Raw genomic sequence first — 24,833 nt, forward strand, 5'->3', positions numbered from 1 at the left:
TGTAGGCCTCTATGTACCACAAAATATCCATGCAAAAATGATAAGTAATATGATCAGATTGGGTAGGTTGGATTTTTTTTTCCAAATATTGGGCTGCTAATCGTGACCTAGCTGTGTACTGTTCATTTACATTCGTTATCATGAAACAAGTTTGTCTACATTATGAACTATCTAACATTAGACAGCAACTGTAGTGAAATGGGATACGTACTTATTTGTTTGGTTGATCAATACCTCTTTAACTCCTTAGGGTAGTGTAGACAGCTCATTCTGCAGGCCTTTTAATTTGGTAAGATGCAGCTCATCCAACGTTTTGCATACAACAACAGTGTGCTAATTAGGTCTTTAAATTAATCTCCACAGCTAGCACCAAAGTGGTGCTGTCACTTTTCCACCTCATATCATAAAAACTAATAACTCTCAAGGATCCATTTTTAACACCGCTCATAATCAGCAGACACATAAGAAAATCAAGATTTAGCAACACTTTTGAAAACCAAGCTGAGCGTTTACACTGTGTTAATAAAGATACTATCATGTGGCTATGATAACTAGCAGTAGTAGACCACGATCTCCCTGAGTCTTTTATTTATTTGGTTTCAAGGACTCCACAGCAGGCATTCACAGAACTTGAGATTTGGGATTATAAATGACATTAACTCTAAGGTTGGAAGCCATCTTTCTAGAAAGAGGGAAGTGATGAGTGAGATGAAGTACAGAACTATGCAGCAATGTCAGTAACCCAAACCATCTTACAGTCCTTAGATTACAGACACTAGATTCAATTTCTTCTTGTCAGGATATTTGAAAATATATTTTAAACATTGTTTGTATTTTTTACTAATAAAATCACAACGCTTCAAGAAATGAGATTTTTAAAAATGCCTCATATCACAGAATTTAAAATGCAGAGAATTAGCACTATTGCCATAATGATTACCCCAGATATTAGCACAAGAAATAATGACTGGTATGCTTGCAAAATGATGATTTTAATTATACTGCTTAAACTGTAATATCTTTGCATAAAATCAGGGTAAGGGTTTGCATCACAGCTCTTTCAGAATGACAGCTATAACCTGATGATTAATATATAATAATTTAAATTTGAATTTGCATTTTTGGACTATTGCACGGTAATGAGTCACTTCTTTTAATGTGTTCAGAATTATGCAGCTACAAATATATATTCAAATTATAACTACATTAGATAAGTTTAAAATTATATTCCATAAAATATGTATAGCTTAGTATAACTTTGTTTATAAAAATACAAGAGCATATTACTTTAAATATGCTATATCTGTTTTAAAGTTTAGAGATGACAAAAAACCTACATTTCAGTTTTAATTTTTCTTTATCACACAAGCTATTTATGTAACACTTGGATTAGACAAACTATTTAAGCACATCCTCAGTTTCCAGCCTATTTTAATCTCACTGAAATTTGAGAGATTTAAATATGTCCTTTTGTATTTTACAGAGTATTTATGTCCCAAAGAACTTGCTAAAATGAAAACATGCGTAAATTTTGATAAACTATGAGAAATGTACTTTATCTGATGATGCTACTCTGTAGGATGAATTTGGGCAAAATAAGTATTTAAAAAAGAAAATGAAGACAGTTACATTACGGAGGTTTATTAATAACTCAGTTGTGCCCGTGAAGATGATTGGGCTTGTAACTAGGGGGGAAACACATGCAGAATATCTCATGTGTTGAGATCTGAAGCAGAATATGGCCACTGCAGAAGGCAGGTTGTGAGTCTACCTTATTTGCAACCAAAAAATGTATTTCCTAAAGATATCATCCTTAGCCCATTAGCTAAGAGGTCCAAGCTAGCCAGAGAGCCTGGGCTAGCCTACATCCTTATGAATGCACCTGGGGATAGCACTGTGGTAATCACAGAATCATAGAACAATTTGTGTGGGAAGGGGCCTTAAAGATCACCCAATTCCAACTGCCCTGCTGTGGGCAGAGTAACAGGATGACAGGATGAACAGGAGAAAGTTTTCAGCAGCTTCTGCATCTCTGTTCTCCTGTCACTGTTGCATTTTCTTCCCAGTTCCTTTTACAACTCCCATGTAAGGTACTACTGTAATACTGTACTATAGTACAGTATATTCTATATATACAATATACACTATATACAGTATATACTATAGTATACTATAGTATGTACAGTATATAATACTGTAGTATGACTGTACTACTGTACAGCTTTAGCTCACAGGGCAAGGAGAAAACCTTAGTCTGATGTTGGTCCTGGATCACAGAAAAGACAATTAGTGCAGTTACAATACTTTGCAATTAATGCAAACATCGTTGTTAGCATCCATAATCAACATCATCACCAGTAATGATTCATTAAAGACTGGCAAAAGCATATTTAAAGAAACAGATCGTTTAAAAAATTCTCTCTGAAGGAAGTGGATTTAACAAACCTTTATCATTTAATGGCACAGTTTTGTATCCTATTTTCCATGTATTTGTCTTTTGTGCTGCTTATGACTTGATTCCTTTGTACTGAAATATCTTTTCCTCAAGTTGTCTTCCTGTAGTTTTGTGGCATTAATTGATCACCTTTGCTACTTTATGGAACTTGGAATTTCCGTGAGATTCTGAGTTGGGTTGTGCAGAACAATGATTGTACCTTATGAAAACATGATAATATGCAACTATTTCTGGAATTTTATAAAAAATACCAATATATCTAGTGTCAATAAGGCCATTTTCACTTTGAATCCTTCCTTAAATTCTTTAAATTTGAATTACTACCTGAAGTGCCCTTCATAGACTGCTGCCCACCTCTGTAAGATCTGAGAGTCTTCTCCCAGGAAAATTAAGTATTTCTGTAGTTCTGTAAAACAAAATCCTGCAATATGTTTCTTTCTCTAAAAGCATATCGAGTATATGTAGACTGTGATAGTACGAAACAGAAACATAGTATAAAGAATATATAAGCCACAGTGTCCTGATATTGATAACATACCTTTGGAATTAGCTGCTTATCTGAGTCTATAAGCCAAATCCAATTAATCTATACATCTATATTTCTTTTTTCTTTATAGAAAGCAGAGATTGCTGTTGCGCCTCTGACCATCACTTTGGTACGAGAAGAGGTCATTGATTTTTCTAAGCCTTTTATGAGTTTGGGGATATCCATTATGATCAAAAAGCCCCAGAAATCTAAACCAGGAGTATTTTCCTTCTTGGACCCTTTGGCGTATGAGATCTGGATGTGCATAGTCTTTGCCTACATTGGTGTCAGTGTGGTCCTGTTCCTAGTTAGCAGGTTTAGCCCATACGAGTGGCATACAGAAGAACCAGAGGATGGGAAAGAAGGACCCAGTGATCAGCCTCCCAATGAATTTGGCATATTCAACAGCCTCTGGTTTTCCCTGGGTGCCTTTATGCAACAAGGATGTGATATTTCCCCAAGGTTTGTGTCAAATCTTTTCATGTTTGCATTTTTTCTTCAACACTGAAGCGTAAAGTCTCCCGTTTTATTTTCCTGGCAGTGTTTTGAAGTTCATTCTTTAGGAAGCCTTTTCATTTTTCTCGTTTTAATAGCTACAATAAGAGTAACAAAATATGCTTTGCATTTCAGCCATTATTGTTTACATGTGTCAATGTGTATAAATCACAGACAGTTCTCAGAAACAACAGGTACACACGGGAGGAATCCCATTGTATGGGCTTCAGAGGAATTGTGTTGTTGCTAAATTCGTTCCATTGTATTACAGTTGTGAAATGCACGCTATTATGCTACTTAACTTGTCTGAACAAATGTCCCACTTCTGTTCCCTATTAAATTCTGCAGCACTGCATCCAGAATATCCCTGTCTACACGAGAGATAATATTTGACCAGCTGTTTGTGGAAGCCATGTTGTAGTGCCAAGCTAGGCATTACAGAGTGGGTTACTTCAGATGTAATATATGATCTCAGTCCTGGATTTCTCAACCTTTTTAGATGGAACTTTAGTGTGCAGTAACTACAACTTAATTTATGACCCATTCTTTCAAATTTGAATTAGCAATGAGATTTCAGAGCATCAGCACTGACCTCTAGCTCTGCTATTATTGAAATCAGAAATAACATTGCTGCTGATTAATACTGGATGTACATTCCTCTTCAAAAGCCTTCACATCAAATTGCAGGTGGTAAAGTGGAAATTGTAGTTTTTACTTATCATAAATAACAGTTGCCACAAAAATGCGTGCTTCTTAAATAACAAAATATGAAATGTTGAGTTATTATAGTTGTGTTCAGAATGTTTGATAAGTCCTTGTGGTAACTGAACATATGTTAAATTGGTCACAGAAATGTTTTGATCCTGGAACCAGTATAAGCATGTGCAAATCTCATCCTTAAAGAGGAAAAAGACAAAGCTACTGATCTGCAACTACTAGGCTTCACTTTTGTCTCAAAAAAGAAATTACCTACCTAGGATTTTTTACAACATTTTTGCCATGCTAGGCATTTCCTGAAATAAGAACATTGGGATTACTGTTCAAGAGAATTCATACTTCTGTGTCTGTGAGAAATATGTATCACTATAGTGGACTGTATACTATAGGCATTAAGATTCAAAAGTGTATATTTAAAATGCGGATAGTCTCCTTCCCATCTTCTGTTAGGTAATGACATATTCAGTAATAATAGTGCCTCCTTTTTTTCTCTTTCTCTCTTTGTGGCTGAAAAGACAGGAAAATGTGCATTATCTTATTCATGTTTAGATCCCTCTCAGGTCGCATTGTTGGAGGTGTCTGGTGGTTCTTCACGCTCATCATTATTTCATCCTACACTGCTAACCTCGCTGCTTTCTTGACTGTTGAGCGAATGGTCTCGCCCATAGAAAGTGCAGAAGACCTTGCCAAGCAAACTGAAATTGCTTACGGGACATTGGACTCAGGGTCAACCAAAGAGTTCTTCAGAGTAAGTTGGCATACCCATTAGAGCAGCTTTCCCTAATGACCACTCTGATAACATGCTTGGAAAGGGTGAAGTACCATTACTTTGCAATTATGTATAATATGGTTTGTAACTCATGTAATTCTTAATCTACATTTTTACCCCTGACACCTTTTGTTGGAGTTCTCAGTTATTTTAATTCATGGAAAACTTATTGATCCTGTCACATTGGAGAGAAGAGTTTCCCTGAGGGATACTGGAGCCTGTGATAATTAAAGCAGCATTGCACTATTGATTCATTTGAAGCTGCAGCACTAAAATGATGTGAAGCATTGAAAGTCCATGATGATAATATGTAGTCTTGAAGGTTTTGCTTTTACTTTTGGATTTGGCTGCATGCATTTTCCTTTAGGGTCTTGGATAGGAAATGCATTATTTTTAATTTACAGATTTTCAGATGAATAATAAAGAGAAAATACAACTTGAGGGGATGGGGCTGAAGCATTAGGAAACAGCCTAAATAGCCATTCATATGTCTGTGCTGTCTCTGTTGATTACTTCATTTTCATTTGCTTTCCTATATATCTGTAGTTGACATGTAAACCTCTTCCTTTGCCAGTCAGAAAACAGGGAGCCTGAGCATTATCAAGAGTACATAATAAATAACCCCTCCTGCTTCTTTCACATTTCACATTTATTTCACATGTGAGTTTAGTGTTTGAACATGGCTTTGAATAAATGTAGTAAGTCAGTAATTCTCCCTTGGTAACTAAGTGGTTCAAGACAAAAAAATCTAATATTTATATGAAAGATACAGGCTAAGGCATTTTTAGAAGAAAGAAAAGTTTGTCTTACTGAAAGAGTACTGTTCTGTGTCAGGCACTCCCATGTAGCTTGAATGTTTTCAGTTTGGCCAAACTGAAGTCACTCAACAACATTATGAATGGAATTTGTGAACTGAAGACAGTATCAGTTCAGAGAGTTGCTGAGTGTTGTCCAAGAAGCCTATAGTGAAATAATATTTTCATTGTAAGATACAGCCTCACAGAAAACTTGCAGATATTTTCTTGCATATTTTTAAGCTGTAAAAATATGGTGCCTTGTGGGAGTTTACTCTTAAGAGAGTTAACTAAATTTCTTCTGTAGATACTGAAACCTGTATGGGACAAGAGTTTTAGGATGAAATGAGTCACCCATTGAAGTTTCTTTCTCTTTGCACCAACTCTAGAGTGATCCATCAGAAATGGCTAGAGTGCGTGGTACTTCATTTTCTGATGGATATGTTTCCTGGGCAGGTGTCTATACCTGTCTTTTTGCACAGTTAGTATGCTGCTATACACCTAAATGCAATGTTACAGATGGTTTCTGAGAGCAGGCTTCGTTATCCCTGAGGTGGTAGAAACATGGCTTTTTATTCTTGGAAGCCTTTATTTCACATCAGACACCTGCCAAAATGGTGGCTTTCAGATACAGAGAGCTTATCCAAAAACTGAAACACTGTAACCCCTGAGATGGCTGGATTCCCTATTTTTTAGAAAATAGCATAATCCCACAGTATTCCTTTTTATTTTTCTTTATCTGTGCTTAACCCACAGATTCTTCTTTAGTTCACTTAGTGCAAATTCTGGCATTTAATTCTGAGAATTCCAGTTTCAGTACATTAAAGTGTATGCATTTCAGTATTTTTTCGACAGGCATGAAGATGTGGTGATAATTAAAACCATGATGCTGAGAACAAAACAGGTTTATTTATTTATTTATTCACTTCTTGCATTCTCAAGAATATACAGTATTTGCTGTTTTTAATGTGATGATACAAAAAAGAATTCCCAGGGGAGATCTTAAAGGTCCTTCCCAACCTAAGCCATTCTATGATGACTCTATTTCTAAAAATTTTTGCACAAAACAGGGACAAGGATAAAATATCACTGACAGACAATATTTCTACAAGCACTGTTTGCATAATCCATAAACTCAGGTCCCACCTCAAACAATAGTACGTGAAGATTTGTTTCCCAATTAATCTGTGTGTGTGTATGTGTGTGTGTGTGTGTGTGGTTGGAAGCAATCATCAGTTTTAGAATTAGAGTCATGGATAACTTTTCTTTTAGTGATTACTGAAAGTGATTACTGGCTGTGGTCCATCAGGACATTTTCTTATCATTTGATCATTTCTTATAAAAACGTTAGAAAATCAGAACAGCCATTCAGTCTGCTTTAAATCATGATTGAAAACCGAAAAATAAAGTCATTTTAAAGACACAGTAAAGAAAAATAAGACATTGATTCCACCAGCTATTTACTCTTATTTCCTGTTTTGGAAGCATCAAGAGTTGCACTGTCAGAGCAGCTTGCTCAAGAGGAAGGAAGCTTACCCTTAGTCTCAGAAAAGCCCTAAATGAAAATCATCCTATCTTGACTGACTGCAGAGGAAAGCTGCTAAGCTTTTTCATGTGGTAATAAGGAATATCTTCATTTTTCGCTCTAGGTTGACATGTGCAATTTGAATGTTAACAAGTGAAAGCTTGGGAGACCAAAATGTCCTCACAGAGCAGATGTCTTGTTAGACTTTCTGTATTTTTTATCACTTGATAGGGAAACAAAATAAGATCCAGAAAAAACATACTTAATTGAAACCTTTTTTTTAAATTGACTTAGGGCATAATTCCATGTTAATAATAGTTCTACTTTGTGTGGAATGTTTCTAGTTTTGAAGGAAAGTGACCTATTATAAGTTTATTTCATGAAGTGAATGTTAAGACGTAAGAAATTGTTAGAAGATAAACGAAGGCAAGTAAATATTCCTGAAATGTTGCCTGATTCATTACTGTTCTCTTACATGTTTTTTTTCTTTCTGTAATTTTAATTGTAATTGTAAAGCAAAGGGAAGACATGGATGGCTTGACTAAGGCTCTGCTCTTAGCTTCTATTATGTAAATGAAAAGGAGCTGTGTCTGCAGTGGAAAGAGAGGATGTGATTATGGATGTACACAACTATTATTAATTTGCATAATCACAAGTTTTATTGTGTTTGATGGACAAAATGGGATAGGTAGACAAACTAAAAAAAGAATGGATAATTTATGATATTCTGTTGTATGATATTTGTATCGAACATTTCTAGTTGAATGATGCTTATTTTCCAGTTAGATGTTCTCTCCCAACAGCTTCGTTTCTAAGCCATAATACATTCAGTCAGTATTTGCTCAGGGAAATTACTCTTAACCTATGCAAAGTCTTGGTTCCAGGATTCTTAAAGCCAATCTACATTTAAATAATACCTAGATTACATTATTTTATATTTGCTCAAATATTCTAATATCCTTCTGTTTCCTTCAGTGTGGGGCCACATAATAAAGTAATTATTTTCCTGCAGTGCTCAGCACAGCATAGGAATGGGCTGACAGACCAAATCTCACTTTGCTTGAAATTCCTGTTGACTCAAATAAAAGCTTTCATGGCTAGAAAGATTCCTCTTTTGCCCACACACAAGAGAAGACAAATGCCATGTCTTATTAAATAAAAATACCGGATAGAGGTCAGCTGCCATGCTGCTGGTTAGCATGTATGTATTTGTGTTGCTGGATGAAGCAGAGGAGTTGCTGAATTAATGTAACAAGCACAGGGAAGCGTCTGATATTGACAGTCTCACCACTGTGGTTTCCAAGTTTAAATTCTACCCTTTCTGATGTTTTGTTTCCTTATTTATTTATTTTTGCTTACGGTTTACCATCCCTTATTCTTTATTTGTGAATACATCACGCAATCCCAGTAAGGAAAATCTCCAGCCAAGTCATGAATTCTTGCACATTCCTTGAGCAAGCACATGTCCTGGCCAAGTATTTGCAAGATATAAACCCAATTCATTTATGAACTACTGTTCTAAAAACATACCTAGTATTTGTTTAAAACCAAATGCTCCCAGCATTATATCTCCTTCAGCAGCATATTTTGTACAATTTTCTGTTTTCATCTTTAATTTGAACCATGTCTTCGAATGTACAGAATCTCAATTGAAGTTGAAACAGTTCTGGATTGTGAATAAGCAGAAATATTACTTAAGCTATTGTGGTTTCATTGATGTTAGAAGTGGGTGTAAAAGCAGAGAATTTACTCAAGATACAGCTCAATATTTATGGAGGAATTCTTTTATTTTTTTTCTCTTTTCCATACAGGTTTTTTATGGATATCTATTTCATACATAATTCCCTAAAATACTCCTTATAACATTTACTGTGTAAACTGCTTTTATCTAAAAATAAATTCAGGCCTTAAATATGCAGTTACTTTATTGTAACTGGTCTACAAGTGATATCTGATGTTATAGTATATCCACTGTTATGTCTTTTTTTATTTATTTGTTTATCATTGTATTAAAAGGAAACCCTTAACAGTCAGATTTTCCCAATACCCATTATTTGAAAATTTGTGATTGATTGATTTTATTTTGAACAGCACCACTGTGAAATGTCGCAACATTCTTTTGTTCTGACTTCTTTTTAATTTTCTCCAGAGATCAAAAATAGCAGTGTATGAAAAGATGTGGACCTACATGAAATCAGCAGAGCCGTCAGTGTTCACTAGGACTACTGCAGAGGGAGTAGCTCGTGTCCGCAAATCCAAGGGCAAGTTTGCCTTCCTGCTGGAGTCCACCATGAATGAATACATTGAGCAACGAAAGCCTTGTGACACCATGAAAGTGGGAGGAAATCTGGATTCGAAAGGCTATGGCGTAGCCACACCGAAGGGTTCTCCATTAAGGTGGGTGGAATAGTATAACAATATAAAATGTGTTGTTATAGTATTCCACCTTCCCTGATGTCCCTGATATAGCTATTTTTTTGTTTTGTGTGTGAACATGGTATGTTGTTTTTCTTTTCTTCCATTTCATATTTTGTTTGATCAGCAAAGGTAACAGTTCCTAGTTGCAATATGGATTTAACAGCTATAGTTGGCATACCTTTCAAGGCCATATAAAAACCAAACTGGTTGAACACTAGCTACTTGAAGTCAGCCTCAATAGAATTAACATCAGCTATTCTATTTCATTCAGCTTTTTTCACCAAATTCAACCCTTTATAGAGTATTATGCATACATTATTTGCATCAGTAACTGCATCAATAATAATGCTTACATTTTATGTTTTGTTCATTGATCTTGGCTGACAATTTCTGAAAAAGAAGCTGCTTCTAACATTTTTTTTTCCAATTGTCATCACTTAGAGGCAATTGTTCTTTCATTACAGAAACTTAATTGAATTGCTTCTCTTAAAGCACCTTCTTATTTAGAAAAAAAAAAAAAGGTTTTGTTTCCAGCATTATGCATTTCAGTACTGCCTTCAAAGTCACCAGCATTTTTGCTATCTTGGTATAAAACACAGTCAAGCAGGAGAATTTTAGATTCACAAATAGACCATTGTTTGCTGTTCATTTGGATTTTCAAGGAAAAAGAAGTCTAAGTACTTCTCTGTGTTAAAACTGCCAATATTTACCATTGTGATGTCTTTAGCATGTAATGCAAACAGAAGTTGTTTTTTCTTATGGTAGACTTGCCAATTTTCTTCAAAGCATAAGAGCAGCTAGCAGATGGAGGGAATACGACCTGAGATGTCTTACAGCAATAGGGTGCATTGGAGTTGGGAGAGGGAATGGGCCATGGAGCAACCAGCACTCCCTGCAGCAATTTCACACATGTGCTCACAAGTAGAGGTTAAAACAGTTTCTGGTAACATAGTCACTAGTGAGATGAGGGAGGTGCTGCAGGTGCAAATGGAGACATTATTTTGTGTAGGAAGTAACTGGGGATATTTGACTACATTCATGACTGCAGAGGAAACAACTTCACCACTATTCAGTTAACTAGGTTAGCTCTTAACTCACTGATTTAACCTGCACACAGTACCACAGACCTCGAGCCTTAGCTGCGCCACACTGATGAGAATGGAAATATCACCATGTCCATCTGCAGCAAAAGAAAAGGGCTATACATTCAAGGGAATATCAGTCCAGTTATTGCCAGGATTGAATATTAATTTTTGGTCCTTAACATTCAGTACCTCTCATTTAAAAACTGACTTCTTTGCCACTGAATGGAGTGGTAAGAGAACATAAGGAGATGAGAGAGGGAAAATGTCAAGAGTAAAATACTAATTGTAAAGAAATTATGTCCAGAACTCATGGGGCTGTAAAAGCAGAAGGTAATAGATAATAAAAGAGTAGTCTGTTATCTGAGTATATTTCCAAAGATCACAGCCACATATTTTTAATTTTATATTTTTAATATATTATTGCCTCTCCTCTCAGTGCTGCAGAGTACCTGGAAGAGTTAGGCAGCACTGCAGTTGAGTGCTTTTCTTGCAGCTTAGATAATAAAGTGCCCAAAGTCAGAGCAAACTTGTTTAGAAATCAGTTTAGCTGCTCATCTAGCCATGGTCTGTTTGCCCTGAGCATGCTTTGTGGTGCTCTGTAGTCCTCAGTATTTTCTGCTGAGTATTCAACACCAACAGTAACAGCCTATTATCCTGAGCATTAGCAGCCAGTGGTAGTTATTTTTTGTCAAATTTGGGTTTATCTCAGGTTTGGTTGGCTGGCGAGATAAAATACATTAAGAGTAATAGGAATGAAACATGAAGTGGTTAGACCAGAAGGGAAGAGGGCCCATTAAGACAGGTTAATAGGAACAAAAATGAAAAGCCATGATCACAAGGATAAAGTATGAAATCCTGGTTCCATCCCAGATAAAAACAAAGCTCGCATATGTTTCTGTGAGGCCACAATTTGGTCTAAGTATCAGAAAGTATCATTAGGGTGATATGAACAACATTTAGTTTTTCATCTCGTAAGTTCAAACATGTTTCATAAAAGGGATAGGGAGAATCTTACCCAGGCTGAAAATCGGACCAGATCTTCTTTCAAGCTGTCTCGACTGGCTGTCAACGTCCATGTCTTTCCTGAGCCTTTCTTTCACATGTGCTAAGCTGCTTGTTCTCCTGCTGCACCCCATTCCCTCTCCAGCCCCAGTGACAAACCTCAAGCAACACATGAGTGCTGCTTACCCATTAAAAAACATTAAGCAACTAACTTAATGTTCTGGACAAGAAGAAAGAACAAGCAACACTCACATGCCTACCACCTGATCCATGTGTCATGTAGAACTAGAGTGAAGAGGGGAGAGGCATCCTAGCCGTGTGCTTTTGAACAGAAAAGACTCAACTGTACTTTTTAACTGCATACTTCAGTATTTTCTGAGCTGTTTGGAGCCATAGAGAGTGCTGGGTTTACTGTTTGGACTGCTACTGGCCAGATGATTTATGTAACCGCTGCCAGCACAGATAATTGCAAATATTGAACACTCACTTTGAAATTCATGAAGGGCAGACTAGCTCAGCTCATTACATAAATTAGTCAAAAGACATAACTTGCTGTGGGAGTTGAAAATTTTATGTTTTATTTAATTATCATAACTTCCTTTTGGAATTATGTGTTTACCATAAATTACTTAATGTAGTTCAGAAATAATTGCAAATAACATATAAATGTTAAAAATTCTATTCTCTATTCTCTAAAAATTCTATAACTCTATTCTTGGGTTGTTCAGGACCAGGGAAAAATATCAGTTTTTTAAAATGAATTATTCATGGCAGATTATTTACTATGCTCTTTGAACACCTATTTCACTTGAGATATTCTGTTCTTAATCTTCATCCTATCTACAATGATTGCAAATCAGGAGTTTCTTCACTAAAAATGTGGTAACAACTTCACATAACATTGATAGGATTATATGGAAAACCGGGCCATATATTTTCACATACGTAGCACAGACAGAAAGTGGAGGAAGTATAATCAGATTTCTTCCGTTTGCAATGATTTCCAGCCATCACGTCACTGGGCTTGTGTTCATTAGAGTGCTCGTACCCATCCCTTTGCTCATACAGATGAAATCCACCCTTCAGAGTGACCAGGGACCGGTCTCTCTGTTGCTCATGACCCTGCGCATGAGCAGGTTAGTGGATTTTAATTTGAAACTCTTCTTTATTGGATTCCATGCCTCATTTCTGCAGTGTTCAACCAGTAGTTATTGGCTAATTTAACTGATTTATTCTCGGTGCTGGTGGTGTAGTAGGACTCATGCATATATATCACTGGGTAGAAGAGAATGAGAAATGCCTGATGTGTGCTTCTTTTATGCCCAGTGGGCAGTATCACACTGCACATCATGTTTGTCTCCTTCCTTCCTGCCTTTTCAGTGATATTTGTTTATAGGTAATATGGTAAAAGCCTAACACATCTGAAAAGGAATGTGGGATTGAGTGCAAAAACTCATCACAACAAAAACTAAGTTTCTTTCATAGCACTACCCAGTCATCCCTACTGTTTTCTCTTCCTACCACGGTAGGTATCTGTCCAAAACTACTGTGTAGTAATCAGTGTGACATAAAGAGTGTTTTTCTTCAATGGTTGTGTATTGAAAGTTGGTTAAGAGAGAGCTGCTGGTCTGCTTAGCCACACCTGCCTTTGTAAATGTGGTGTTGTTAGAAGATGGGCTAGTAGCCAGACTTCTGGTCACTGTGTACCACCCCTGGCTTGTTGGCTTTGCCATGCACAGTAATCTGTGTCTCTACAGGGGAGTATCTGGAGGCCTTTCACTATGCAAATTCTGTACCTTGCATGCTTATAGTCTTCTATTTTGGTTATGTAGGCATCATAAACATGTTTGAATAGTGATGAAAATGGAAGTTCTTTGTTCTTAAGGGTAAAGGAAGAGTAAGCAAGGGCAATATTGTCTTAAAGGTACTGCTTTTTGTACTTTGAAGCTCTTTGACGCAAGGATAACAGGTTGAGCTAGAAAACTGTTATTGCCATGACTGCTTTCACTAAGGACATTGTGCTGCGCTGGCCTGCAGCCCACAGCATGAAGTGTGAATGGGTGCAAGGTGGTCAGTTTTATGAGTGCTGGTGAGGATCTTTGAGACCTGCTCAGTGTGAGTGGTAGAATTAGATCCGCCTAAATAATTAACTGTTGTGTGAATAAATATGCTGATGAGATGGAATAAATGTGTTAGAAATTGGAGGAATTGATGGTGGCTGTTCACAAACATGATCAAATCCAGGGCTGTATTAAGTTCCTGCTATTGACCTTACAGTGAGTGTTCATAGATACAAATCTGGGATTCCATATTTTGTTATTCAAGTCTATATTCTTCATGTATAGCAAATAATAATTTCAACTTGACTTTACAAGGAAGTGTTTATGTTCTGGTGAGAAAGGAGAACAGGGTCATGTGGCTGAAATGCTAGTGGTTAGTTCTTCACCCCTTCCTCATGTGTTTCTTATAACATGTGGTGGAAAACATGGGAAAGGCATTAGTGAAGCATGTGGATGTAATTTTCTGATTGCTGGTGTGACATGAAGAAATGCAATGGGAGCAAAGCCATGAATTTTAGTCTCTAGTCCTCACAAGGAAGAAATCTTCTGGAGAATGGGTGAAAAGGCATCCCCAGGGTGCCCTGCCAACATCTTAAGCATTCACTCATTTGAATGCAGAATCTGAAAGAGTTTTATCTGCTGTGGGGTTTCTGTGATGGAAGGATCTTTTTTCTTGAGGTACCTTGTGAGTTTATGTAAATAAGATAAATATCCATTATGAATGGAGGTCTGTGTGTGGGGAGCTTTGCAACCTACTGTCTTGATATTAGTGACTTTATAACTAAAGTCCAAGTTTTCTTGAGGCAAATCTCCGAACTGTTGTCTAGCTGTCCATCTAGTTGGCAGCTTGGTGTCAGTGCAGAAATAGGTTCCGTGGGGACAGGTAGATTACTCTTTGAAGTAATTCAAAGGTATATTGATGTATTTTTTGTTTTTTTATTTTTGTCAGGACACAGAAAGTGCCATGAGTGCAGCACCATAGACACTAATGAGGTGTTTTCTCTAGGGAATAAATTCTGTAAACACTTTTCACTGCAATTTTGTGGCTTAAGTCAGGATTGTTTCGATTTCCTAACTTTCCACTTGTAAAATTTACAAGAACAAAACTCTCCAAGTAAAAGATTTTAGTTAAATGTATTTGCTTGTTCATCCTGCAGTGGAGCTCTTTATCCAAACACTCGGTGTATTTATAAATGTTTCCCTTTTTTCTTTTTTTTTTTTATTGGGCTCTTTTCATATGGAGAAGATTAAAAATTAGAAAGTTAACACTTGAGGCATTACTGTGGAACAGTGGAACCTAGGACTCTGATCTCTGCTATCTCTGCTCTCAAGATCTTTTTTTTTTTTCCTTTTAAGAGAGATATTCTATTTCCAGACAGAAATTATCAGAAATAATCCAGGTAGCAGAAACTAAATATGCCTCTGAGGCTCAGCTGAAGGAACAACTTGCTGACATTCATTGCCAGACTTTCTGTTGACTGATTTGCTTTTGATTTTTACATTCCTTTCTAAAGAGTGGCCCACTCTGCCTTTTTACCTAGTAAATGTTATTTTTAGTTGACAGAAAAGCCAATGCATTCTGAAGGATTTGACCTGTCTGAGAAATATCCATGCTATAAGCTCTGACACTGCATGGGTAATGGGGTGTTAATTCGTGCCTTGTTATGCCTAAAGTAAAGGGAGGAATATTATGTGAAGTCGTAGAGTATGATCTACACCATCAGTCAAAATGGGATAATGTTTACATTATGCATAAGATGTTACAGATCACATTCCAGTTTTCAAATCATTTTGCATCACGGAAACAAATGACCTTATAACAACTCAGTATGAAAAACTCTTGACTAAAATTCTGCTCTTGAAAATACCAACACAGTGCCTGGAACTATGCTGGGATTCCTGTTTTCTCAGCTTCCCCCCTTGCTTTAAAAGAATAGAAGTCAAACTCAGTGATTTCACACCACTGCCGCATTTTTATCATCCATTATTCACCAATTGTCTCTATATGTTTACAGCAACCATAAACAACACCAGTTTCTAGCTCCTACGGCGCTCTTCTGAAATGATTTCTACCATGTGATGCTGCTTATGGGCAAGACTTGGCATTCTGGTAGAGTAAGAGAAACACATTTTTTAAAAAAATTTAAAAAAAAAATATCCTTTTTTGTATCTCTTCTCTGTGAAGATCAGTCATTTCCAAAATCTGAGGAGGTACAGAGCTGCATGGCGGTACCTGTGCTCCTGTCGATCTGTTCCTTACTCCCAGGGAAGATCCCTGGGATCTTAGTGAGACCAGTTGTGAAATGAGGTTTTTGAGCAGGTCTGAAAGGATGAAGTGGAGATATTGCGGTGAGGAGTGCAGTGATACACGCTGTGGAAACGGCAATGAAACTTCTGCCTACAAGGTAATCTTTATCTAAACGTTGCAATAGCAGCAGATATTTTTAAATTTGCAGCGGATCTCAGTGAGGTTAAATTACCATTGTGCCTTTTCATTTCAACATTGGCTTAGCAGCACAATGAGGTATATTTTTTAATAAATCCTCTTTTTTTTTTTTACAAAATATTTAGACAGGAGCTTTGTCTTTCTGATATTTGGTGATTGCTGAAGGTGAAATTTCTGTGCTCTTATAGAAGCATCGATGGAACCATCAACATCTGTAGAAGAAATGAAGGCACAAAAAAGAAAAAAAAAATCATGTTCCTTCTTTTGTTCTTTTGTTTGTCTGCTCCAGAATTATTTGAATGCAAACAAAATAGGAGCTACCAAATCTGACCAAATGAAGTCTGTCAGGTCGTTTGCTTCCATGTCAGGTGAAAATGGGATGCATATAAATAAAGCATAATCAATGAATTTCCCTAAAACTATCAGTGAAGAACCAGAATCTCTCAAAAAGATGGATATCATGGCTGTACATGTCTTACTGACTTTCTGGAAGTTTGCCTACGCTTGATAAGCATGAATCCCCAGAGTATGCCAGTGGGATACAAAAAAGGGTTATCATAGTTTCCCATCTACAGATACTTGGAGGAAAAACTCTGCTTCTTAGCACTTCAGAAGTAAATTTCTCCTGTCCTTTTCCCTGCTATTTCCCCAGTTTCTTGCAAAGCAGCTCAGCAGAGAGCAAGATACAGCTCTTTATATTTTAACAATGCAGCTTGTTATTATTTCTCCTTTTTCTTTTTATTACAACTCTTTGGCTGTTTAGGTGTCAATTTCCAGGAAACGGACAGGCTTCAGAGTGTGCCTTCATTAAAGGCACAATCCAGCCACCCTTTGAAGTTGATGGTACAATTCCCACCAAGTAAAAGATCTATCCCACTAAGATAGTAATTGTCCAGGTAAATTGTAGGTAGACTAAAGCAAGGGAGCAGGGCACTGAAAAGCATCTCAGGAGCCTGTAACAATACCTCTCTGTGGAAGTGACATTTGGGAAACAAATAGCACCTTCACAACAGCATGCAATTAATCTTTGTGGCAGTTGCAAAACTTACCACTTCCATTTGATGGTAAGTACCAGATGGACTTCCAAGAGACAAAGAAAAATGGCCATCTAGTTTTTTCTATGCAGCCTTGGCTCTTGCAAGAAATCCAAAATCAGAAGTAGGAAAAACAGTTTCTTTTCTTTCTGATATGATTTAAGTGACCTGAGTATTTTCATCACTCAGCACACTGAGTAATGGATGAGTTGAACATCCCAGAAGGCAAAGTGGAAAATTCTCCCCAATAAGGCATAAAGAAAAAAAATCAGCTCTAGTATCCATTTCTCCACATCAACAAGATATTCTCAAGGTGCTCAGGTTCCAGATGAAAATGGACATACATATATCTCACAAACCAACGTAAGTTAAAAAGATTTAATAGAACAAATACTTGTGGTCGATTGGCAGTCATTTCTCGGAATTGGTCTACCTTGCATGTGGTAGGAAGTAGAGCCAAAATTTCTGCTCTTTTATTCAGTTAGTTGCCTTCAGATATCCTTTGTGCATGTCAGAATTTTTATAGCTAGAAGACTTACTCCCATCTTCTGCTTCAGTTCTTATGCTATCTTTTCCATTTAAGTCACAAAGTACTTAAAGCTGAAAAAGGTTTTAGCTTCTGTTTAACTATACTTTTTAGCACATCATATGATGCTGAACAATTCTCTCTGCTCTTTTGTTGAGCGAGACTCCCTTTTAACAGCTTTCAGCAGGACTGTCAGTTTTCTATAGTCCATGTTTTAGTACAATTTTCCTTCCACTTCTTTAAAGCCAAAGGTCGACTGGATGAAAGTGGAGTTATAGGTCCTAGCCTGACCTGATGCAGAGACCTATTTTACTGTTACACTTGAGTTATTTCTTTCCACTCTGAAAAGACATGAGAAAAGAATAATCTGTCTCCAGGACCCAGAGGAGAAAGGGTTTTGGTTTTTCCTTCCTTCCTTCCTTCCTTCCTTCCTTCCTTCCTTCCTTCCTTCCTTCCTTCCTTCCTTCCTTCCTTCCTTCCTTCCTTCCTTCCTTCCTTCCTTCCTTCCTTCCTTCCTTCCTTCCTTCCTTCCTTCCTTCCTTCCTTCCTTCCTTCCTTCCTTCCTTCCTTCCTTCCTTCCTTCCTTCCTTCCTTCCTTCCTTTCTTCCTTCCTTCCTTCCTTCCTTCCTTCTTTTCTTTTTTTCATGGAGCCAGGAATAGCATCTATTCAGGAAGATCCAACTCCCTTGCACCTTCCAATATGATCAGCAGGGATGACCAAAGTCTGCAGGTGAGAGTGGCCCGAATATCTGGCAGCCCATCTGTTACCTTAAGGATAGGGCTTCACATCTTTACAGTGAGGTGACGGAGCACTGGAACAGGCTGCCCAGGGGGGTTGTGGAGTCTCCTTCTCTGGAGACTTCCAAGTCTCACCTGGATGCCTACCTGTGTAACCTGGTTTAGGGAACCTGCTCTGGCAGGTGGTTGTCTCTATGATCTCTAGAGGTCCCTTCCAACCCCTACAATTCTGTGATTCTGTTATCTTCATAATTATATATTTCAATATATTTCAATCTTTTGCTTATATGGTTTGATCTACTAAAGCCAAAATTCTCAACCGTGTGCACCTTAAGAGAGATTTTTATATTTAGAATTAGATGTTTGGCTTCCTTGGTACGGACGCAGGCAACTAATTTTGCATACATTTGTGTGGAAATTCTTTATATAGCATTTTAGGTTCTTTCAACTGTGTTATTCAGATCAATTTTGGATCTTAAAACTAGTCTATAGAAAAACTCACTGGATATGGTTGGAAATCTGTAAATTATTTCCTAGAGAATATTTGAACTTCTTGTGTGTAAGTTAAATCACCCTCATGTTAGGAGCCTACATTTCTTTGGCAATTGCAATTTTTTTCATGTTTCTACATTTTAAACAAAAATTTTGAATTTGAAGCTTTTCACAAAAACTTTTTACTGGCTGCAACACATGCACACACACACACACATATACAAAAAAAAAAAAAAAAAAAAAAAGGCAAGAGCTAGGATATAGGTTGGTGCTTCTCTCTTTGCTGGTTTTAACTAAGAAAATTATGACCTTCTGTGTGTAACATCTGGGACCAGCCCACATTCATATGCTCTGTGCTAAGATCCAGCTCCTCAGGCTTCAATCAATATGTAACCATCTCTTAGTTATATTCTAACCTTACCTGCTGATAAGGAGTTTATTGGTTTTGTTTTTTTCCCTTAAATCACGCATGACAATTGGATCTAGTTGTGTAAAGTTTAAATAATATGAATTCAGGCTGTGAAACTGTTGAAAGAGAACAGAAAATCATCAGGGTTTCTTGAAGACTTCAGAATTTTTCCTATCACAGATAATTAAACAGACTGCTACTTTTGGCATCTCTTTTAGATAGTGGGCAATTATCCAAGGTTCTTTCCAATTAGAGTGCTTTTAGTTCATCCAATTTGTAGGCCACAAGAGAAGATATTTTGGCATCAAATGAAATAATTGCAAACATTCAGACCATATCTTGAGTACTGCATCCTTTCTTAGTCCTTAATTCAAGAAAAGCATCAATAAATTGAAGCAATTTCTGCAGAAAGTTGTTAAGATGGTCAGGAGCTGGAGCACGTGATGTGAGGAGAGGCTCAGGAAGCTGGCTTGCCCAGCCTGGGAGAGAAAGCTTTGGGGAGGAGCTGACCAAAGTCTCCAGTGTCTCTGAGGAGGTCACCAAGAAGATGGATTTGGACTCTGCAGCAGGAAGGTCAGGAAGGTGAAAAGCAATGGACATAAAATGAAACAGGAGAGATTCAGCATGGATGTAAGGAGAAATTTTTCCCTGATAAGGATAGTCAAACAATGGCAAAGGTTACCCAGAGAGGCTGAGCACTGTCCATTTTTGAAGATTTTCAGGCTGGGCAAAGCCATGAGCATCCTGTCTACTCTCAGAAATGACCTGCTGTGAACAGGAGGCCAGCAGGAGACATTCTAAGGTCCCTTCCAGTCTGTGCTATCCTGTGATCCTTTTGTGGCAATTGATTGAACATCTCCAGCTGTCACATTCAGCCTCCTGGAATTCCAGGATTGTCTGGAAAGTGTCAGGAGCTTATGGAGCAGAATGTTTGTTGCTCTTAGTAGCTGGTCATCTCTGCTGGTACCGAAGGTGCTCCTAGCCACCAGGCTTCAGTGACAATTTCTGTGAATCACAAGTCAGTTAGGTTGTTCTTGTCTAAATCCCAGTCACGTGTTAGAAAAGCAGAAGAGTAAGGGTAAGTGAGCTGAATGAAACAAGCAGCATTGCTTTGTACCTCTTCTTTCTCAGGACACATGGAACACCTAACTTCCTAAGCAGCCTTGTAGAATTTCTGAGAGGTTGATAAGCTTTGTGGAAGCCCTAACACTGGGGTCAAAAAGTGATTTTTTTATTGTACGAGTCAGAGCCCTCAGGTTGGCTGTGCTCCATTTTCATCAGGGCGTGCAGAAAAATCAGAAATGTTTCATGGTTAAAGACTGAGTTGAGGGAATCAGGCACAGTTGTTTAAGGGTAGTCTGGTTCTAGGAAGTAAGTAACTTCATTGTGAGGACAGAAGGCTAAATTCTATAAATTCTTGCCTGAGAAGGCCCAAAGATTTCTGAGAGGCAATGAAATGTGCTTGACTGAGCATGAGGCTGAAAGTCATGTCAGATTGATGAGCTTAATTGTGATCTTGCTCCCATCTTCCAGGAGACTTGGAAGAGGTCAGTTCATCTTATGACTTCAATTTCACCTTTGCAAATTGAGGGTAATGAAAATTGCCCATCAGCCTTAGAGGGATTGTGAAGATGAATTGCATAGTGTTTACTGTGCTGTGAATATGTAAAGTTTGTTCTTACATCAGATATTGTCATTATTAACTTAAATCCATGGAGGTGTGTGCTTCAGAATGAAACCCCACAGTAAATTTCTCAGTCTTTGATCAAAGAGACAGTTTTAGACAAAACAGTGGGAATGGCTAATTAACTAATGGCTTATAAACAGCAGTCTTTGAACACACATTGTTCTGTCTTCCCTCTAGAAAGCGACAGCAGAAATCTCCATCACAAATGGATCTCATTCCCTCCAGTTTTTTTGAAAAGGAGTGGCATGTGGGCATGTGTTCAGGGCAATAATTGCATTAGTTAGATATCTCTGTCTACTGTGGAGATCCTTTCCATACCTGTTTTTTTGTTGTTGTTGTTTTGTTTTTTTTTTGTTTTTTTTTTTTTTTCCTCTCTCTATAGTCTGGCTGCCTGTGATAGAAACACTGGAAGTGTTGCTGTGACTGTGTACCTGTGACTGTGTGTAGACTGCCTGGTTACAAGTGCAGGTGCCTTTGCATTTTCTGCTGCATGCATATCTGTACCAATGATCGCATTTATATAGCTGGTTGCCAAAGGGATTCGTTTGTCCTTGTGTGACAATTTCACCTGATCTTGGACTGATGTTCAACTGGCTTCAGGGCATTTTAATTATCAGCATACTGATTATTGGATTGGCCATCTCGTCTGATTGCTGGCACCGTTTATGTTTGTCTCAACCTATCAGATCTTCTCCATTAACTTTTGCAATAATATTCAGACAGAAAGTCCTAGGAACTCTTCCAGCTAATCCCTATTTTGGCTGCTGACCAAATAAGGCTTTATATGACACAACTGTAATTGCTTCATTTGTATGGTATTGATCGGCCATTAGGCAAAACACAAGCCAGCATTTCACTGAGGCTCAAGTAATGCAGTATTATTTATTGTTTGCATTGTAGTTCAGCTAGGGTTCCCACCTGGGAAATGGACCCCTGGTGTTTCTCTCAGTCCCTGTTTCTACTTAAAATAATGTACTTCAAAGTGCTCGCATTATAATTAGACCAAAGCTTAAGAAATCATCTCTTAGCAGGGATCTTTGCATTTGTTGCCTTTCTTCTAATCCTTTTTTTTCTGAAGAACATCAGTATGAAGTCACAAAGAAGCATGTAGCAGTACAGAAATCTCTCAGAGCTCTTCTCAGTCGAAGTTTGGATCTCATAACAGTATCTTAGCCGTGCAGATCTCACTAGGTAGTGTCTTCTTTTGGACGCAGTAAAAATCAGCTAATTTCTTAGTGTTACCAATGGCTTCTGACGTGGTGTCCATGTCATTTTAATAACTTTGTGGACACTGATGTTGGTGAATGAACTCCCTCAGAAGTAAACTTAATTTTCCCTTATATCTTTCCCATGTCTGGTTACTGCCCTAACAAGGAACAATTACTGAACAAAAGTAGTGCTTGTATTACAGCATTTTCAGTACCATGCAGTATACTGACAGTATTTAGCTTTACTTTCATGCTTCTTTCTCACTGAGGTGAGACTGGGACTTGGTTAGAACTAGACAGCTGAAAGTCCAAACAGACAGAAGACTGATGCTCATTGGAAACAGTCCCTAAGCTGACAGTGATGTAGTCTGTGAAAAAGATGTGCATGAATGCTGTCTTTATGGCATCTTTATGTGTAGCAATTTCTCCATTCCTGATATGGAAAAAGCAAAGTATGCTGACATACCGGTGAAATGCTCTTATTTTTTCATAGATATTCTATTTCAGAGAAAACCTACATCAAGCAAATAATAATTAATGTTGAAAACTAATAATTTAATGTGATTTAGGTAGCGCCAGTCAAGACTAGCGATGCACCAGTCCCTAGTACAAGATATTTAAATTACTTTAAATTCAGTATAGAGGAAAAAATAAGTAAATAAGCTGGCAGTAGTAATAGTAATTATTGTTGTCTATCTAAGTTACTGAAGACAACCATATTTTACTGGACTAAGTTCATAAAAAGTAAAGATTAGCGTTGCAAAGGTATTTCTGGAAAAGGAAACAGCATTATTTGAGCCTTTATAAAACCAAAACCATCATGCTTGCATGTAATTTATCTTATTAATATAGTTGAAATTCTAAGCGTTGTAGTGTAAACAACACAGACACAGAACAGAAGACAGCATGCCAGAAGTGAAAAATTATTTATTTCATCATCTTATGTACCCTGATATAAGCACTATTATATTCATTTGTTAGGTTTTTTTTCAATCTGCTAATTTGTTGTGAGGGTTGCATTTGAAAAGTCCTTGATATTTTCAAGTAAAAGTTTGATTTTCACATTATTTTATTGTATAAACTGTGCTGCATATCAAGACATAACAATTTCTTAATCTTTAACATCTCTAACATCTTAACCAGTTGCTGTTCTGAGGTCTTGCTGCTTGCAAGGAAGGAAATGCATCATAAGGAACAGGACAACAGGAAAAGATTAAAATGGTCACATAAAATTAGGTGTAGTCGCTTGTAGTCATATTGCCATTCTGTGTTTACAAGAGTCAGCCTAGCCTAAGTGAAAAGTTGCAGTCTGACAGTGCAGTCTTTTCAAATATTACCAAATTTTGACTAGTTTCTAAAAATGCTAGAGAAGCTCAGTGGTGCATAAAGAAAGATCTTGGGATTATTATATTCCCTGCCTTGCTAACCAGAAAGCATAGGATCATATAGCACATTGATCATATCATATCATATAGCACATTGAGAAATGGTGGTAGATAGGAATCAGAAAAACTAATATTTATATTGCATCTCTCAGAGTATTTTGCTTTCTATGGTTCTTAGTGAGTCAGCAATGAGCGCTGGCTTTCTGGAGGTCACAGTGCCGTTTCTTCAGAGGACAGATGATTCAGCCCAGAGCTAGGTGTTCCCACAGATGAAAGCTGTGAAATTCTCAGTTCAGGGCGCAATATTTCTGCCACTGCTGGGACACGTTAATGGAGTGAAAAATTAAAAGCTGCTGAAACGGCTGCCATGCACTTTGTGCAGGAAGTTTTCGATGTACCCAACTCTTCCTCCTTGCTGGGTGGCCAGAGTGTGTGATTTAATAGCAAATGTTAATCCGCTAATGATATCAAATTTATTGAGATGGATATAGAGAAGAAACAAATTTCTGGAATGTAAGAAACTATACCTTATTTCTCTTCAGTAAGCACTGAATTGCCTCCAAATGAGACACATTTTTCCTGGTCTCATCCTCAATGAAAATATTCATTCCAGGACACTCAGAAGCATAAACTTAGAATTTCTTAAAAATATACCTAAGATATTATGTAAAACACATTTAAATTTGCTGGCCAACATCAGTGATGTTGAATAATGATTTCAGTCCTGCGGAAAACCAGACATCCACTCAAACAAACAAACAAACAAAAAAACCCAGATAATTTGTGCAGACAGTAAACTGCAGCATTTGGCTTTTGCAAGAATGAGTATCATAAATATAACATAACGTAGTGTCACTTAGGCCTGCACTGATGCGGTCCAGGTAGGGCATACGATGTGGTAGAGGGCCATTGCTGTGCCCTCACTACAAACCCTTACTCCCTGGCACTTACTTTCATCCTTTGCCCCTGCCACAGACTCTGTACCCATTCTCACCAATGCTGCTACTTCCTCTCAGCTGGGTGCCTCTAAATGTAAGAGTACTGGACAGGCAGATGAAGCAG

General features: G+C 37.4%; 1 protein-coding gene across 2 annotated transcripts in view; it reads left to right on the plus strand.

Moving 5' to 3' along the window:
- The window catches only part of GRIA4 (glutamate ionotropic receptor AMPA type subunit 4), a gene marked incomplete at both ends in the record, with an annotated part of 220,791 nt that overhangs the window by 171,237 nt on the left and 24,721 nt on the right, over window positions 1-24,833 (plus strand). For both annotated transcript variants that reach the window (XM_079546832.1, XM_079546831.1), the window contains 3 exons: window positions 3,073-3,443; window positions 4,743-4,941; window positions 9,431-9,678. In XM_079546832.1, the coding sequence (XP_079402958.1) occupies window positions 3,073-3,443; window positions 4,743-4,941; window positions 9,431-9,678 (818 nt within the window). The remainder of the gene's footprint in view (window positions 1-3,072; window positions 3,444-4,742; window positions 4,942-9,430; window positions 9,679-24,833) is intronic.

The sequence above is a fragment of the Tetrao urogallus genome (genome assembly GCF_951394365.1).
Source record: "Tetrao urogallus genome assembly, chromosome: 1".
In the NCBI taxonomy this organism is placed as follows: domain Eukaryota; kingdom Metazoa; phylum Chordata; class Aves; order Galliformes; family Phasianidae; genus Tetrao; species Tetrao urogallus.